This window comes from Pongo abelii, chromosome 7, assembly GCF_028885655.2.
Source record: "Pongo abelii isolate AG06213 chromosome 7, NHGRI_mPonAbe1-v2.0_pri, whole genome shotgun sequence".
NCBI classification, from domain to species: Eukaryota; Metazoa; Chordata; class Mammalia; order Primates; family Hominidae; genus Pongo; species Pongo abelii.
In genome coordinates, this window is record NC_071992.2 from 17,384,166 (window position 1) to 17,401,497 (window position 17,332).

The 17,332-nt window shown below is 35.2% G+C and overlaps 1 protein-coding gene across 9 annotated transcripts in view; it reads left to right on the forward strand.

The window, feature by feature from the left end:
* The window catches only part of TUSC3 (tumor suppressor candidate 3), a 308,026-nt gene that overhangs the window by 100,103 nt on the left and 190,591 nt on the right, over nucleotides 1-17,332 (forward strand). For all 9 annotated transcript variants that reach the window (XM_003777211.5, XM_063726518.1, XM_054561215.2 and 6 more), the window contains exons 3-5: nucleotides 3,034-3,151; nucleotides 11,687-11,827; nucleotides 14,322-14,462. In XM_003777211.5, coding sequence (XP_003777259.1) covers nucleotides 3,034-3,151; nucleotides 11,687-11,827; nucleotides 14,322-14,462 — 400 coding nt within the window. The remainder of the gene's footprint in view (nucleotides 1-3,033; nucleotides 3,152-11,686; nucleotides 11,828-14,321; nucleotides 14,463-17,332) is intronic.

The following is a 17,332-nucleotide window of genomic DNA, read 5'->3' on the forward strand; positions in this document are numbered from 1 at the left end:
TTTGGACCTTGTCTCTTATGTTCATTTTTTTGTTTTTATTTTTCCTGTTGTGGGAATAAATATGGCTTTCTTACTATAGATTTAATATGTTCTAGCTGTTTCTGATTCTAATGATTACTTAGAATCTGTTCTTTTCATCCTGAAGTCTAAAATTCCTGTTGTAGTTTGTATTGGTTGCATCATAGTTTCACAGACTACAGCTTCTTTACGTCTTCTCCCCGTGCTACCTCACTGCATTTCTAGTTGCCTTTTTTCCTCTGTTACAGTGCTCTATCATAGTCTTTTCTTAGTTTTTCATTCATACTACCTTTTGTATCAATTATATTTTAAGGTAATTTTCTAAGAATGTGGGGGTAAATTTCAGATTCCTTACATTTCCATGAACATGTTTATTTCAAACTTAATTATTTGTCTCAACATGCAATTTTAAATAGAAAATAATATTCTGAAGGAATTCTTCTATTTGCCAGTATCTAGTGTTGCTAATGATCAGTCCATTCCCAATCTCATTGATTGTGCTTGTTTAGGAAATTTTTTTCTCTGAAAACTTTTAGGATCTTCTCTTTATCCATAGTGCTTTGGTATATCCCAGTATCTCTCCAGGTTGTTCTTTTCTCATTCCTCTTATTAAGAACTGGGAAATGATTTTAATTTGAAGATTTAATCTCCTTTAATTGTATTGTTTACAGAAATACCATTTTCTCTGTTTCACCTCTCCTCTATTTCTGTGATGCCTGTTTGAAAAAGGACGTACTGGATTATATCTCTAGGTCCTTCTTCCGTCATATATTCCACCTATGTTGTTTTTGTTCTGTGAATTTTATTTGACTCTGTCTTCTAACATTGGTGTTTTATTTGGGCGGTCATATTCGAAATCTATATAAGTGCTCTCTCTCTTTTACTATCTTTCTTCCTTTTTTATATGAAATTGTGTTTGTTTTTTCCTTCCATGAATACCCCTGAACAAAGCAGTCTGCATGTTCTTACTGGGTATGTCGAGAATACAAAGGCCTGACTAGACCTGGGCAGATTCTGAGGGTTGTATGTGCAGTGACAAGCCTTAAAGAATAAGACGTCAGCCAGGCGCGGTGGCTCACGCCTGTAATCCCAGCCCCAGCACTTTGAGAGGCCGAGGCGGGCAGATCACGAGGTCAGGAGATCGAGACCATCCTGGCTAAGATGGTGAAACCCTGTTTCTACTAAAAATACAAAAAATTAGCCGGGCAAGGTGGCACACGCCTGTAGTCCCAGCTACCCGGGAGGCTGAGGCGGGAGAATGGCGTGAACCCAGGAGGCGGAGCTGGCAGTGAGCTGAGATCACGCCATTGCACTCCAGCCTGGGCGACAGAGCGAGACTCCATCTCAAAAAAAAAAAAAAAAAAAAAAAAAAAAGACATCTCCCGCTGAACAAAGCATCATCTTGTTATCACTTACCATAAAAACAGTAATTCCCTTAAACCCAGTGTTTCTCTCCTGTAACAATCACCTTTATGTACAGAAGTCCATGAAGAGCCCTTTGTATTACCGTGTGAGACTTGGGGGATACAGAACTAATGCAAATGAAAATGAACTAATAAAGTCCCTTTTCTCTGACCCAGGAGTCTCATGTCTTCTGCCAGCATCCATGAAACACTAACAGGATAGCTCGTTAGCTTGCATTATATATGTGGTAAAATCTCAGATCCTGCACCGTTCTTGACAAATACAATATCTTTTCTGACAGAATTTTTATAAGTATGTTAGTTACAGTTACACTTTCTTTTTCATGTTTTCTGATCGTTCTTTTAGAGTCTGTTTTGGGAAGTTTTTAAGAAATCACATAAGGTTTTCCTCAAATACATGTTTTTTTCGTGGTGGGGGGATGAAGGCTAACATTGGGACTGGTTGGGGAGGGTGCAGAAGTTTGGTCTACTATTGAGTATTAAGAAGTTTAATTATGACATCTGTTTTTAGCTTCATGTTTTTTTTTTTAATCTCCAGACTCTGCTGCTTCTGAATCTAATGTTTTTCTAGCTTCTTATTGCACTGTAATCTCCTTTGAGAGTCTAACTTCCTCTCAAAACTTTGCACCAGCTTTCTGTTTTTCAGATATTTGTGGAAATCTTTCTGCTGCTGACTCTGCTCCAAGTCCTTTTGTTATTGTTAGGTTGTATCTTTTTATTTGTTTACTTTCTTTTTGGGGAGAGGGAGGAGATAAACTCCAGAGAATAGTCAACCATACTGAAGAAGCAATTTAATTTTTAAAAAATGTTTTAGCAATAACTTGTTGCTTCTTATTTCTATTACTGCATTTACATCCTCCTATCAATGCCATTTTTCTGTTTCTTCTCTCTTCCTACATCTAAATATAAAGTTTTATCATCTGGAAAATTAGCAAAATATCTAATAAAAATGTGTTCAAAGTAGAAACAAATATCATCTTAGAGAAGGAATGTTTGTGGCATCTGGTTTAGCTACAAAGAGAAATCTTTGCTTACTGTTGGTTTGAATGTAAATGCATTTTTAGATAAATGGAATGAATAAGGTGGAGTATAACTATTTACAATTTTAAAACTATTAATTTTGTTTTTCTGTTAAACTAAGTTGCAAATATTCTTAAAAATTGGTCTTTGCATTTTACTAAACATTATTGGAGGATTTAATTTATGTGTATAGGGAATGCTGCAAAATGTTTTTATTCCCTAGAGTAAGAGTTGGCAAAATTTTTATTTAAAGGGCTAGGCTTTGTGATACATGTAGTTGCTGTCTTATTGTTACGACTTTGCCCTTATAGCACATAAGCAATATGTAAATGAATAAATGTGGCTGTGTTGCAATAAAACTGTAGTTATGAACATCAGAATTTGAATTTTATGTAATTTTCATGTCAGGGAATCCTTTTTTTTTAAAAAAAATATATTTTAAAAACTATGCTTCCCTTGCAGTCTATACAAAAACTGGCCAGTGCTTGTCCTAGGGTTGTCTGTTTTAATAACTGCTTTGTAGATGCTTCAGTACTGATGTGTTTCTACTATGGCCCATTATTCTTATCAGGCAAGCTAATGAAGAATATCAAATACTGGCGAACTCCTGGCGCTATTCATCTGCTTTTTGTAACAAGCTCTTCTTCAGTATGGTGGACTATGATGAGGGGACAGACGTTTTTCAGCAGGTAAAGAGTTATATTGTATTCATATATTTAACATAGTTGTTTGTGGTCGATACATTTTTGTTTGTCACATAAAAATACAATTCATTCATCGCCTGAACCCGGGAGGCGGAAGTTGCAGTGAGCCGAGATTGTGCCACTGCATTCCAGGTGGGGGACAGAGCAAGACTTTTACACACACGCACACGCACACACACACACACACACACACACAAATACAATTCATTCAATAAGTTAATAAATACAATAAGTAGTTATAATACATTTTGGATGTGATTAACATAATTATGGCTAAACTTATTTTTATCATTGTACAGGTTTTTGCCATTATGATAAATTCATTTTAACTTTTGCAACATACAGGAAATGTGTTTTTTCAGCATGCAGTGGCAGTTTACATGCATTGGTCTTATTTTGGCATTTAATTATAGGTGGTAGTGTATTATAGATAGTATTTTGCACAGATTTGTGACATTTTATATAAAATTTATTGCAAGTTTTACTTAACTGTTACTTTTTCCAATGTGGCAGATAGAATTTTACATATAGAGGATTAAATATTTATTGACAAGTATTTTCTCTCTATTATGGACTGAATTATATTTCCCCAAATTCATAAGTTGAAGCCATAGCTTCTGGCCTGACTGTGTTTGAAGACAGGGCCTTGAAGGAAGTAATTAAGGTTAAATGAGGTCATAAAGGTGGAACCGTAGTCCAAAGGGACTGATGTCCATATAAGACGAGGAATTGGGAGCAGGAGTGCATGTGCACAGAGAAAAGGGGCATGTTAGAACACAGCAAGAAGATGGCCACAGGCCAGGAAGAGGAGCCTCACCTGAAACCAGCTCTGCTAGCACCTTCCTCTTGGACTTTGAGTCTTCAGAACTGTGAAAAATAAATTTCTGTTGTTTAAGTCGCCTACTCTGGAATTTTCTGTTGTAGCAACCCAAGCAAACTAATAAGCTTATTTACCCTGTCTTCTCTATAGAGCAAGGTATTAGACTTGCGATTGGAATGCTCATTATCATCGATGTTGTCATGGTTGTATCATCATCATTGTTGACATCGAGAGCTTATGTCCAGGCACTGTTCAACTTATGTATTATTTCATCTAGCTTCACAGTGAGAGAAATGTTGTTATAGGTGAGGAAATAAGGAATGCAGAGATTGTTGCTTGTCCAAGGTCACAAAGTTAGTGTCATGTGTAACAAGAATTTGAACTCAACTGTCTGGCTCCCAGAGCCCTAGCCTTAATCATGCTGTTACCCTGTGGTTCATTATTATTTTTTAAAATGTTTTTACTATGTGATCAATCCATTTAAAATGCAAAACTTATTGCAGTTCCGGGGTTGATCTTTTCGGGTATCTTGGCCTGTCTCACATGTGATACTCTTTGGCATAATGCTTACCAGGTCATGGAAAAGCATGCAGTTCTGTAAAGAATCTAGCCTACTAATTGTATATCACCATTAGTGAACATTTTTACTTATTTGCATCCAGATTATTTGTTCTTGCCAGTTTCTAGTTAAATAAATTCTCTCTTTTTGCCTTCAACACTCTTTTTCTGTTAGTGTTTTTCACTTATTTCCTCCAAATTTATTTTGCCTTTTTAGGATGTTTCTTTATATTCATCCATTCAGCAAATAGTTTTGCTCCTATAGTGCCTATTCTATAGGAGCAATAAATTTGGCAAGAAAAACATACATAGTTCTCCTCTATAAGCAGCTTACAGATTAGGGAGCTAATAATAATAGTAATAATAGTATCATAATAAAACATATAAATATGTAATTTCAAATAACCTTATAAAGGAAAATTAGAGTACTGTAAGAACCAAATATTATTTCATATAAGTAATAGATCTCTATAGAATCTCAGGATAATTGGCCTTAGAGATCATCAGATAGAAGTGCTAATCAATGTATACTTGAATCCTCTCTATCATATTGGCAAACAGTCTTCTAGATCCAACAAGACTGCTAGAGCACAGTCTTGAGGCCCAAATACCTACCATGACTAGACTTGTGGACTAAATGAAGACAGGGGGTTGGGTTAGTTTCATTGTATCTTTGTTATGCTGTTTTTGTTGATAATACGTTATCTGTTTTGTTATACCTAATGTACTAAGTACATACTTAGCGTATTAAACATCTTATTTACTTTTACAAATATGCTTTCTCCTATTTTTATTAAAACAATGCCTTTCTTGGTATGTCTTTTTAAAAATCCTTAACAGAAACACTCATTTTTCACTTTTTCAAAATATTTTTATTCCTTAACTACTGTAAGAAACAAAATTGCCAGAACACCATGCATCTGATCCTTGGTGTCATTGTTGAGGAAGCAGTATGGTGTGGGTGGGGACTACAGCAGATTGGAGAGAGGATTTGCTTGACCTCAGTGGGAGAGGCGCAGCTCAGCATCAGCTCTGTAGAAGACATGTAGGCCACATGTAGCTAGATCTCTCTCAAGAAAAGACCTAAATAAAAAATTTTATATGAAATTTCTCTCTTTAAAATGTTGGCAGTTAATTCATATTTTTTAAAAAAGCTTTTATGATATTGTTATCTTTGTGTTGAGTACTGAATGTAGGCTGCTGGTATATAATCATATAAATAAATGGTTATATATAATCATTAAATTCTTTTGTATGCTTTAGACATAATTATTCTAAAGTTTGGCATATAAGAGTTGAAGTCAGTTGTTTTTAATTGAAACATTTCCTCAGGTTAATTTTGATTCAGCAGGAATCCTGGTATAGAACTGCCTTGTCTTTCCCAAAAGCTAGCCCTTGGCTTAGCAACAAGAGTTTTCATTTTAAGATGCAGAAACGTGTAAAAGTTATAGCAGTTAATGAGTTTTATGAGGAATTTTAATTTACAAAAATGGAGAAGTGTATGTTTTGCTTCACTTGAGAAACACTAAAAGATTTTTAATGCTTATTTTTTTCAACTGACTATTAAATCATATTTTGCTGAAGTACTGTCTCTGAATTGATGTTTTAAAGCACTGTTAGCAGTAATGTGGTGTCTGAAGATAATATTAATAACAAGTGCAGAGACTTGGTAATTTCTAGCTTGTTGGGGACTCACTGGGGAAGTAACTTCAATTACATGTGATTCCCATAGGAATGGCTGAGGCTAGGTGTCTGATGATAGGCCAGTGGGTTAATGAATATGGTGTGTTAGAAGGAGCTCTCATCCAGGAAAGAGGTCTATGTTGTGCTCGGCTGTAGGTAGCCCTGGGGAATTGGGCATTTTAATTAAGAAAAAAGACTGAATTGTATGAGTTTTTAAGAACCTCTGAAGTTTTAGAACATTAGGCCCTAGTATGGATTTTCTGATAGTTTTCATGTGGGGAGTGAGGAAGATGGGTACTTTCAGCTTTATAATTTTGTATTTACATGGTTGCTGTAGATGTCTCTCGTATATCCATGAGAGAAACAAACATGAACAAAGTATGGAATGGGAGAAGCACAGGGAAGAAAGGAACTGGTAACTGTGTGCTTTGTTCAGTTTAATGAACGTTGCTAAATGTCCATTACATGGAAGCCCACTGCTGGGAGAATGGAATAAGATAGACTCCTGATGTACAGGGCCATATCACACTTATTATATACATTAGAGACATATTTTTTATATGTGTTATATATACATGTTATATGTTATCATCTGTATGATGTTTACACTGCATCACAGGAGCTTGTGTTTACAAATCAGTCTTCTAATGAACTTATTAAAAAAGGTTTATTAAAAAATATTGTTAAAGCCTGGCAAATATGGTGAAACCCCCGTCTCTACTAAAAATACAAAAATTAGCCAGGCGTGATGGCACATGTCTGTAATCCCAGCTACTGGGGAGGGTGAGGCAGGAGAATTGCTTGAACCCAGGATATGGAGGTTGCAGTGAGCCGAGATCGTGCCATTGCACTCCAGCCTGGGTGACACAGCAAGACTCTGTCTCAAAAAAAAAAAAAAAAAGAAAAAGAAAAAAAAAAGTTTTCATTAAATGGAGATAGAGTTCAGAAGATATTATGATATCCTGGTAATGAAGTGTCTAGAGTCAGAAAACCTGAGTTCATCTTCCATCTTTACTTGTTCATTGCTGTGTGACCTTTGGTAAATCACTTTATTTTTATATGCCTCTACTCATCTGTAAGAGAGGGAAAATAATAGTACCTTTCTCATAAAACTGTTGGGAAGATTAAATAAGATGTTAGCGTTAGAGTAGGTACTATGCAGACATGAGCAGGGCAGGAGAGGGTCCCTCACCCCAGGATGTGAGGTGACCATCATGTGATGATCAGGTGGTTGTTAAACTGTCTTGCTAAAATAATAATTGGTTGCAGATGGCAGCTAGGAAAGGCAGTCTCCCATTAGATAGAAAACACCTGAAGATGGTGATCAGCAGCTTCCTGGTAAGATCGTAGGACTTAAGTGAGTAGGCTCAAGCATGCGCACCAAGAGACAAAATGGCGGCATTTAACTGTTACATGACCTTCCTCTGGGAACACTCGACTAGTAAGGGAAAAATGCCCCAAAAGAGCATGCGTACAACTTCAGTAAACACACTGCATACGGCCCCTCCCAAGTGCTGGCAAGCCACTGTACAGGCACATAGCCCACCCAAAGGGAAAAATCATGGGAGAAGAGACAAACCCTGGGGTCATGCCAGTGTATGAAACCCCAAGTCAAAGTCCAAACAGTGCAGTTTGATGTCTCGAAGTTGCCCACCTGGCTTTCTTCCAAGTGCACTTCCTTCTGTTCCTGCTCCAAAACTTTTAAATAAACGTTCACTCCTGCTTTAAAACTTGCCTCACTCTGCTTTATAACCCTCAGATGGATTCTTTCCTTTGAGGAGGCAAGAATCAAGTTGCTGTAGACCTGGGATTCACCGCTGCTAACACTAATATATGTAGCTGTTTAGCTCTATGCCTGATGGATAAATATATGCTAAATAGTTCTTATTACTATTATATAACATTAGCAATAATACTGGTGTGTAGCCTTCCTGCTTCCCAAAATCACCTTATTTTTGCATAAGTTGGTTAAATCTAAATTCTGTAGAAATAATTAAAAGTTGTGGTAAAGGAATGAAGAGAAAGGAAAGAAACGATGAGAAGATTACCTAGGAATCCCTTTGGAAGGGCTGACTGCTTAAGCCTTGTCTTAGTTCATTTTGTTCTGCTACAACAGAATACCTGAGACTGGCTAATTTATTCAGCAGGAGTTTGTGGGGTGGGCAGAGGCAGAATATGATGGTTTGAATGTTTTGCATTCAAACAATGAGTAAAAAACATTCAAACCATCATATTCTGCCCCTAACCCTACCAAACTCATGTCTTTCTCACACTCAAAATACATTCATTTTGTCCCAATACTGCCAAAAGTCTGAACTCATTCTAGTACCAACTCAAAATTCCAAAGTCCAAAGTCTTAACAAAATCAAATATAGATGAGACTCAGGACATGATTCATCCTGAGGCAAATTCCCCTCCAGCTGTGTATCTGAAATCAAACAAATTAACTACTTCTAAAATAAAATGGTAGAACAGGCATCGAATAGACATTCCCTTCCAAAAGGGAGAAATAGGCAAGAAAAGAAAAAGGGGTAACTGGCTCCAAGTAAGTCCAAAACCCGATTGGGAAAACAGTATTACATCTGAAAGCTGGAGATTTCGTTTTTTCATTCCATGTCCCATCATCTGGGCACACTGGGGCAAAGGTTGAGCCCTCAAGGCCTTGGGCAGCCCCACCTCTATAGCTTTGCCAGGCCCAAGCCCACGCAGCAGCTCTCCCAGGCTGGTGTTGCATGCTGTTGGCTCTATAGTTTGGGGTTTCAGCAGAGGCCCTGCTGCTGCAGATCCACTAAGGGGGATTCTTTACAACGGCTCTGCCTCTGCAACAAGTCTCTATCAGGGCTCTTGGGCTCTCCGCAAAGTCCTTTGAAATCTAGGTGAAGGAAGACATACCTCCTCAGCTCTTACATTCTGGGCACCTGCAGAGCTAGTGCCCACAATGCTGCCAAGGCTCATGGCTTGCACCCTCCAGAGTAGTGGGTTGAGCAACACGTGGGCCTACTTGATCCATGGTGAGGGCAGCTGAGGAGCACCATAGTAGAATGCAGGGAGTGGACATCCCAAGTGGCTCTGAACAGTGAGCTTTGAGGTCCCATAGATACCCCAGGTTTTCCCCCAAAGAGCTCTGAAATGCCTTCAGGGTCTTTCTCCCATTGTCTTGATGAGTAATACCTGGCTTCCTTTCCATCTCTGCTTATCTCCTTATAAATAGTCCTTAGGCCACATTCTTCATATTCTCTCCTGAACATGTTTTTTATTGTTTACATAGCCAGGCTGAGAGTTTTCCAGATCTTTATGTTTTGCTTCCCTTTTAATTATAAATTGTGTCTTTAAATCATTTTTGTCTTCTTGTATTTTATCATATGCATTTAAAGTAAGCCATACTGCATCCGGAATGTTTTGCTGCTTAGGTATCTCTTCTGCCAAATATCCTCGTTCATTGCTTTTAAGTTCTGCATTCCATAAAGTCCTAGGACACAGACAAACTTCAGCTAAGTTCTTTGCAGTTTGTAAGAAGGATGGTCTTTTTTTCCAGATTTCAATACCTGTTTCTCATTTCCGTCTGAGACCTTATCAGAATGGCTTTTACTGTCCATATTTCTTACCAGCATTCTGATGATAGCCGCTTAAATAAGAACTTGTAGACTTTCCCTGCAGCTCCCCTCTTCTTCTGAGCCCTCTCCAGAATCACCCTCAGTGCTCCATTTATGGCAATCTAGGCTTTTTCTAGTATGCTCTTCCTGATTCTTTCAGTCTCTACCCATTATCCAGTTCCAAAACCATTTTCACCTTTTCAGGTATTTGTTGTAACAGCACCCAGTGCCTCTGAGACCAATGTTTGTCTTAGTCCATTTTGGGCTGCTATAACAGAATACCTGAGACTGGATAATTATAATAAACACAAATTTATTTCCCATAGTGCTAGAGGCTGAAAGTCCAATATTTAGCTGCCAGCATCTTGCGAAGCACTTCTTGCTGCATGCATCATCACATGGCAGGAGGTGACAGTGTGGGAGAGAGTCGAGAGGAGGCTCAACTTGCATTTTTATAATGGCACTAATCCCACCCATGAGAGTGGAGCCCTCATAGCCTAATCACCTCTTAAAGGTTCCACGTCTGAATATTGCTACAATGGCAATTAGATTTCAACATGAGTTTTGGCGGGGACAAACATTCATACCAGAGCAAACATAGACCAACTATTAATCTTTAGCAGTAGTGTTTGAAGAGTGCTAATGTAGATAACATGGAGGTAAACAATGGAAATTTGATTGCATTTGCAGTACTAAAAATGAGAATTTTTTGATATAGAGCCATTTCTTTTGGGTATTCAGCTTGTTTGTGCTAAGTTGTGTGAAGCTCTGTAAAATGATTTGGAGCTGTCTTGTAAATATGACTGCTGTAGTCAGAGTTCATTTGTAGGGCAAGACCTGCTTTGGTCTTGACTGTACTTGGTTATTAAACTTTGTTGTTATGGGGAGCTAAGCTTTTACTGTTGTATCGTTTGCTTGATATCAACTGTGATCTAATATATATTTATATATTGATTTTTGTTTTCATTATTAGAAAATACTGAACTGTATTGCAAGTCAAGGGCTGAAAAATCTCTTGGCCTTTCATTTTAAAACTTTTTAAAATAATTCCTGGGCAACAGAAATTTAATTCATATATGTATATATGTATGTTTGTAGTTTATTCCTTACTGCAAATTAACCTAGTATATGTTTTTAGATATTGTTAAATAAGCACTGTTTATACGAGGGTAGTGTTCTGTTTAGTATACTTTTCAAATGGAAATTACCTGTAGAAAATATTTCTGAAATATAACCAATTTAAGACAGTTGAGTTAATAGAGAAGTTGAGCAGAAAAAGAGTGTTATTGAGGATTTCTTCTTCATTCTCTGGTAAATTTAACTTGTTAAGAGCAGAAATGTTGGTTTCTCTTTCATAGTCTTCATCATTACAAAAAAGTAAAGTCTTTACATTTGTGATAGGGAATTCAGTCTACTTATAACTTGTTGGAAGTTAATTCCATAATATGCTTATTTTTTAAAAACAAATTCCAGTACTTTTTAAAAATAACTGCTTAAGAAGTGAAATAATTCATTTACTGCCAAACTGCTATATTTCTACTTTGCACTTTCACTTTTTTTACCCTAGTTATAGAATTCAAGAAAGAAAAAGAACGAAATGACTTATAAAATATACAGAATATAATGCATAATTTGAATGATGTATGTTAAATGTGAGGATTCAGATAACTTAGTCAAATTTACGAGTTCTTTTTCATCCAGTAGTGAATTAAGATAAATAAAAACAGAAATTTACCTCTGGAAAACCGCTCGGATTTTCATAATAAGTGCTGTTTTCCCCGAATTTCTATAGAAAAAGTGTAAAATATTGGATTAATGATAAGATGATACTATATTTAGTATTTTTTTCTCATGTTTTACATGTAGCTCAACATGAACTCTGCTCCTACATTCATGCATTTTCCTCCAAAAGGCAGACCTAAGAGAGCTGATACTTTTGACCTCCAAAGAATTGGATTTGCAGCTGAACAACTAGCAAAGTGGATTGCTGACAGAACGGATGTTCACGTACGTTTTTATTCCTCACAGTTTTAGTAATAGGCTGGTTTGTTTGTTTTTTTGGAGCATTTTAATAAGGCCACAGTAATACTTTTAAATTTCTCTATGGTGGTTTCTCCTTGCATAGAGAAAACTGTGTTTGATTACTGCAAATGATAAGTTGAACTTGGACTATTAGGTGAATTCAGATGCTTTTTAAAATAATGGTTCACTGATATTTTAAAAGCCATTAAAAATACAGGAGTTAAGCACAAGGTAATTTCAGAGGCTAAAAAACATATTTAAAACGTTTCAGTGGTAGTAATCGAGGAAATTCTAATTAAAAAGCAAGATATATAATTTTTATCTATCTTTTGGGCAAACAGAAAAGGTTAATACCCACCTTAAAGCTATGTGGAAAAATACCTACTCAGATTTACTGCTTTTGGGACTATAAACTGGTGTAACCATACTAATAGCATGTGTCATGTCTGTATATAATTTAACTTAACAATTCCACTTCTGGGAATTTAACCTAAGGATGCAATCAAGGATGATTTAAATTTTTATCCATAGAAATTTTGAAAATAATATTCATTTTATTGGGAAAAATTGGATATAAATCAAATGTCTAAAAATAAGTAAATATACTATGGCATAGCCAAAAAATGATTTACAAGAATATTTTACCTAGAATGAAGCTCAAGGTGTAAAACATTTCAGAGCAGGTTAGAAAAATAGTATTAATTAATAGTATGATCTATTAGTTTTTTATAAAGTGCAAATATGAGTATAGATTGACATAGACAATTTGTTATGGAAGGAAATGAACCTAAATGTTGATGGTAGTTCATACTTACTTGGAGATTTTATGACCATTTTTTCTCTATTCTCACAACTGTTTTTGACAGTAAACAATTGGAGCCAGTTATTTTAAAAGCACGTTCATGCAGGCAGTAATACGGAAGCATTAATTTCCTATAAGATAGAAACACGTTTGTTCTGAGTCAAGGTGGTAATTGCCCGTATGGTACCACTGTCATTGTAAAATTATATCGTTGATTTAATGACATTTTGGTGACTCAACTTATTTCCTAATTCTTGTCATTTTTTAATGATTTGGCAAATATTTTGTTATGTAATGTATCAGTTGGTGCAAGACATTAAGAGTAATATTGAAAGGGTACTATTGTTTCCTTATAAGAAATACTAAATTTTAATCAGAACTTATTCTAACCTGTCTCCCTAGCAGACTTACGCATTTAGTCGATAAACTTTTGTAAAAAAAAACCCATAAAACTATATGTGGAAACAATTTCTAAAATGTTTTAGAAATGAAAACAGTACGTATAATGCCAATGTATACCCTTTATTTAGGTTCACCTATTGTTAACATTTTATTCCATCTGCTTTGTGATTGTCATTCTCCCTGCTACCCCCGTGTCTCTTTACTTCTCTCCACACACACAGACACATATGCACAATTTTTTCTTTCTGAAAAAAATTAGGGTGAATTGCATTTGGAAAGAAATAAGCAAAGCAGTTGTCAACTTCATAGGTTTACATTTACATAATACTTTTATTTGAGCTACCACTACCCATATTACAATTTTGTCAAGTAACCTAATATCCTTTACATTTTCCACCTTCAGTACAAGATTTGGTCTAGAGTTAGAGATTTCATTTAATTGTCATGTCTTGTAAGCTTCTTTTAATCTGGAATATTTCTATAGCCTATCTTTTCTCTTTAAAAACGTTGACACTTTGAAGAATATACTCCTTTGCTACTTTTTAAATAGAGTGATCCTCATTTGATCTGCCTCATGTTTGTTCATGATTGACTTCTGCTTATGCATCCTTGAGTATAATATTACATAGGTCCTGTTTTGTTTTAATCACCTCTATAGGCACGTAATGTCCATCTGTCCTTCACTGGTGATACGAATTTCAAATATCTGATCAAGATGTTTCCCGTTTTTTCATGATATAATTACTGTTTTTTTGTCCTCCTTTGTAGTTAATAAGCTGTCTATGTGGATATAGTAAGTAGTAAAAACTATACTATACTATAGTCTTCATGTTTTAAAGGATACCATCAAAAAAGTAGCACACAGAATGGGGGAAAATATTTGCAAATAATTTTTCTATAAGATACTTACAGCTAGTTTGTATATATATATATATATATATGACTCTTACAACTTAAAAAGAGAAAACCCAATTCAAAATGGGCAAAGGATCTGAATGGGCATTTCTTCATGGAAAATATACAAATAGCCGATAAGCACATGAAACGATGCTCAGCATTGTTAGTCATCAGGGAAGTGCAAAGTCGTTTTACATAGCCATTATGTCTTAAGGCATGTATCTTATGGCAGAATGAAAGTAGTGCTAGTGCCACGTATGAAAAGTTGGGTGGCATGTTTCTGAGTTCTTTGCGTTGAAAATTATGAGGACTAGAATATGATCAAAAGAAAAATTTCATTTTTCTTTCACTTTTGAAATTTCCATTGCATTTTTGCAGATTCGGGTTTTCAGACCACCCAACTACTCTGGTACCATTGCTTTGGCCCTGTTAGTGTCGCTTGTTGGAGGTTTGCTTTATTTGAGAAGGAACAACTTGGAGTTCATCTATAACAAGACTGGTTGGGCCATGGTGTCTCTGGTATGTTAATACATTGTGCTTTTTTATTTCCTATTCTTTGTTTAATAATATAAATTGTATAATATTAACAAAATGAGCCAGATTATAACTATAACAGAACTGAAGTCTGAATGGGAAGTAACTTTTTAGAACTTCGATAATTTAGTTTGAGTTTTCTGTCAATCAAAACTGTGCTGTCTTCCTTCAACTGTTCACTGCTAAAATGTACTGTCCCTCTGTACTTGGCACAAGTGCTAGATAAATACATGTTGAATACATCTAGAAATATGGTAAGACTTGATCAGAATTAATAGCTCAGAATAATTTGCAAATGGTTTGGAAATTCAGCTATTTCTGAATTTCTCATTCAGCTATTTCTTTTCTGACAACTGTTTCTTGTGTCTCTTCTATGTGACTGATATATGTTAGATACTGGGGATATAAAGTTAAGAAATACACTCTGCCTGTGAGAAATGCATTGTGGGGATACAGAGTAATCAACAAATGGAGTGTAAGGTTATGCGTGCTATGAAGGCAGTAAGTAACAGAGTATTACAGGAATGCACAGGAGAGAAACCTAACCTAGAGTAAAGGGAATCACGACAAGCTTCCCAGATTGTGACATGAGCTGAATTCTGTAGAAGAAAATGAAATTCTAAAGTCATTAAGGCCAAGTATTCAACATAAGTGAAGCCTGGGATATTCAGAGAACTACAGTTGTGTGGGGCTACAGCAGCGATGGCAAGGTAGGAGGGGGAAGAGATGACACCAGAGTTCAGCAGTTCCCAGCTCACAGCCAATAGCCAAAAATCATTAGGAATTTATACACAAAACAATTCAGTTATAATTGAAAATAAAATCTCTTTCACAATAGGAAGGAAAAATATAAGGTACTTAAAAATAAATCTAACAGAAAATGTATGAAATATTTATAAATAGAATGTTGAAATTGAGACTAGATACATATACATATATCTAGATAAATACATTATATATCGGTGTATATCTTATAGATAAGTATTGTCTGTAATGTAATAAAAATGTTATTATATTAAAGATATAACTACATACAATGTATTATATCTTTAAAACATAATAGATTGTTTACAGCTAATTGTCAGTTTGTTTCTTTTGCTTTCTTGCAGTGGCCCTTCATCCTTCCCATTTTATTTTACCAAAAAATTAGGGGTCTTGATGACTAAGTTGGAAGTGATAGGACAGACTGAGAAGCAGCCCAGGCAAGAGTCACCTTGAAGCAGTTTCATTTTCTGCAGTAATACCTAGAGCTTCGAAATTCAGACAGAACCTCTGTGGCTTTCTAGTAGATAGTCAAAATACAAATTAGATGTTTGGCCTTTTAAGAGCAAGGAAGATAAGATTTTTTTAAAGAAAGTTTCTTAATATTGTTTTCTTACTTTTGATGAATGAGTTAAAATGGATTAATTAATTGTACTGTATTTAAAGTTATTGGACACTATGGGTGATCTTAATTACCTTAGTCATTAAGTTCAAAAGTGTTTTGGCTTTTTTCCATGCTAGTTTTCAAGTTGCGTAATTCAGTAAAGCTACCCAGGTTTCTTGGTAAAAGTGCAGTACTTTCACTGTGTTGTTGCAAAATCAAAACTTCTTTGGTATTTAAGAGTTAATGTCATATCAAATCTTGTCACGGTTTTAGTCTACCAAAAATTGATCTAGTCTCATCTCTGATTACATTCAAATAACATTAACATCCTTACATTATTCTTTTTCCTCAAGAATAAGAATAATTCTTATTCTTTCTGGTCTCTTTCTTCTTTGGGGTATGCTTCATAACTGTGCAAAGGAATTTATATTGTCCTCATTTATAAGCAAGGAAACAAAGATTCAGTAATCTCAACTTGCAGAAGCTTACAAAGCTAGAAAGTGATTGAACTGAGATTTGATCTCATTCATCTGATTGCAAGTTCTGTATTGTTGACACAAAGCTGGGCTTCTTTAAATCTGGACATGTCTCTTATATGTTGGTCATTCAACCCAGTAGATACAATGAGCCATTATGACTGCAAATAAATTCATAGAAGAACTTTATATGATGTATAGATGTTAAATACTTCAGTTGATCAGTTTTCTTGAAAACCGCTATGTTATACAGATTTTTTATTATTATTATTTTGCTGTTTTACTGTGAATCTTGGAAAGCGAATTAACTTTCCAAGATTAACTTGGAAAGCGAATTAGCAGTTGTGTCTTTTTATCATTGAAACTATACAAAAGTACTTTCAAGGAGAATTATTTAGTGTTATGAACACTTAGTGCTGGGTAGACTGTATTCTAAGGCTGGTATTTTTTTTTCTTTTTTTACTGTATTATTTTATTGTATATGACTTAAAGGTAGGATAAGAATGAAGTGTATGCTGAGGGAGAGGAAGTTATATGCTTTAGGGTGTAGGATGGAGATAGAAAGGTTGCAATTTCCTGACATAGGAAATTAATATATGTGAATATTAATATGTGGAAGTAATATATGCAAATATACTACTTTGCGATATATTTAAACAATGAAATTAAATTTGCAATATATTGCAATGTAATATATGCGAATATTAAAACATACATATATGTTAGAATTTCCTGGTTCTGAGTTTTAAAAAAGAGCTAAAGGTATTCATAAGTAAATCTTCCTGCTCTCATGTTTTCTAAGGAGGAAAAATTTTTGTTAACTACTATTTATAGATCCTGATGATTGTTCATGGAATAGAATATGTATCATTGATTGGTTCTGGTTCTGGTTTCACTCCCTTCTGCCTTCCCTCACCCCCTAAACATGGAGGATGGTGGACAATAAGCATATACATTACTTGCTTTATGCTGAATTTAAAGTAGAATGATGGAATAAAATATTGAAATACACT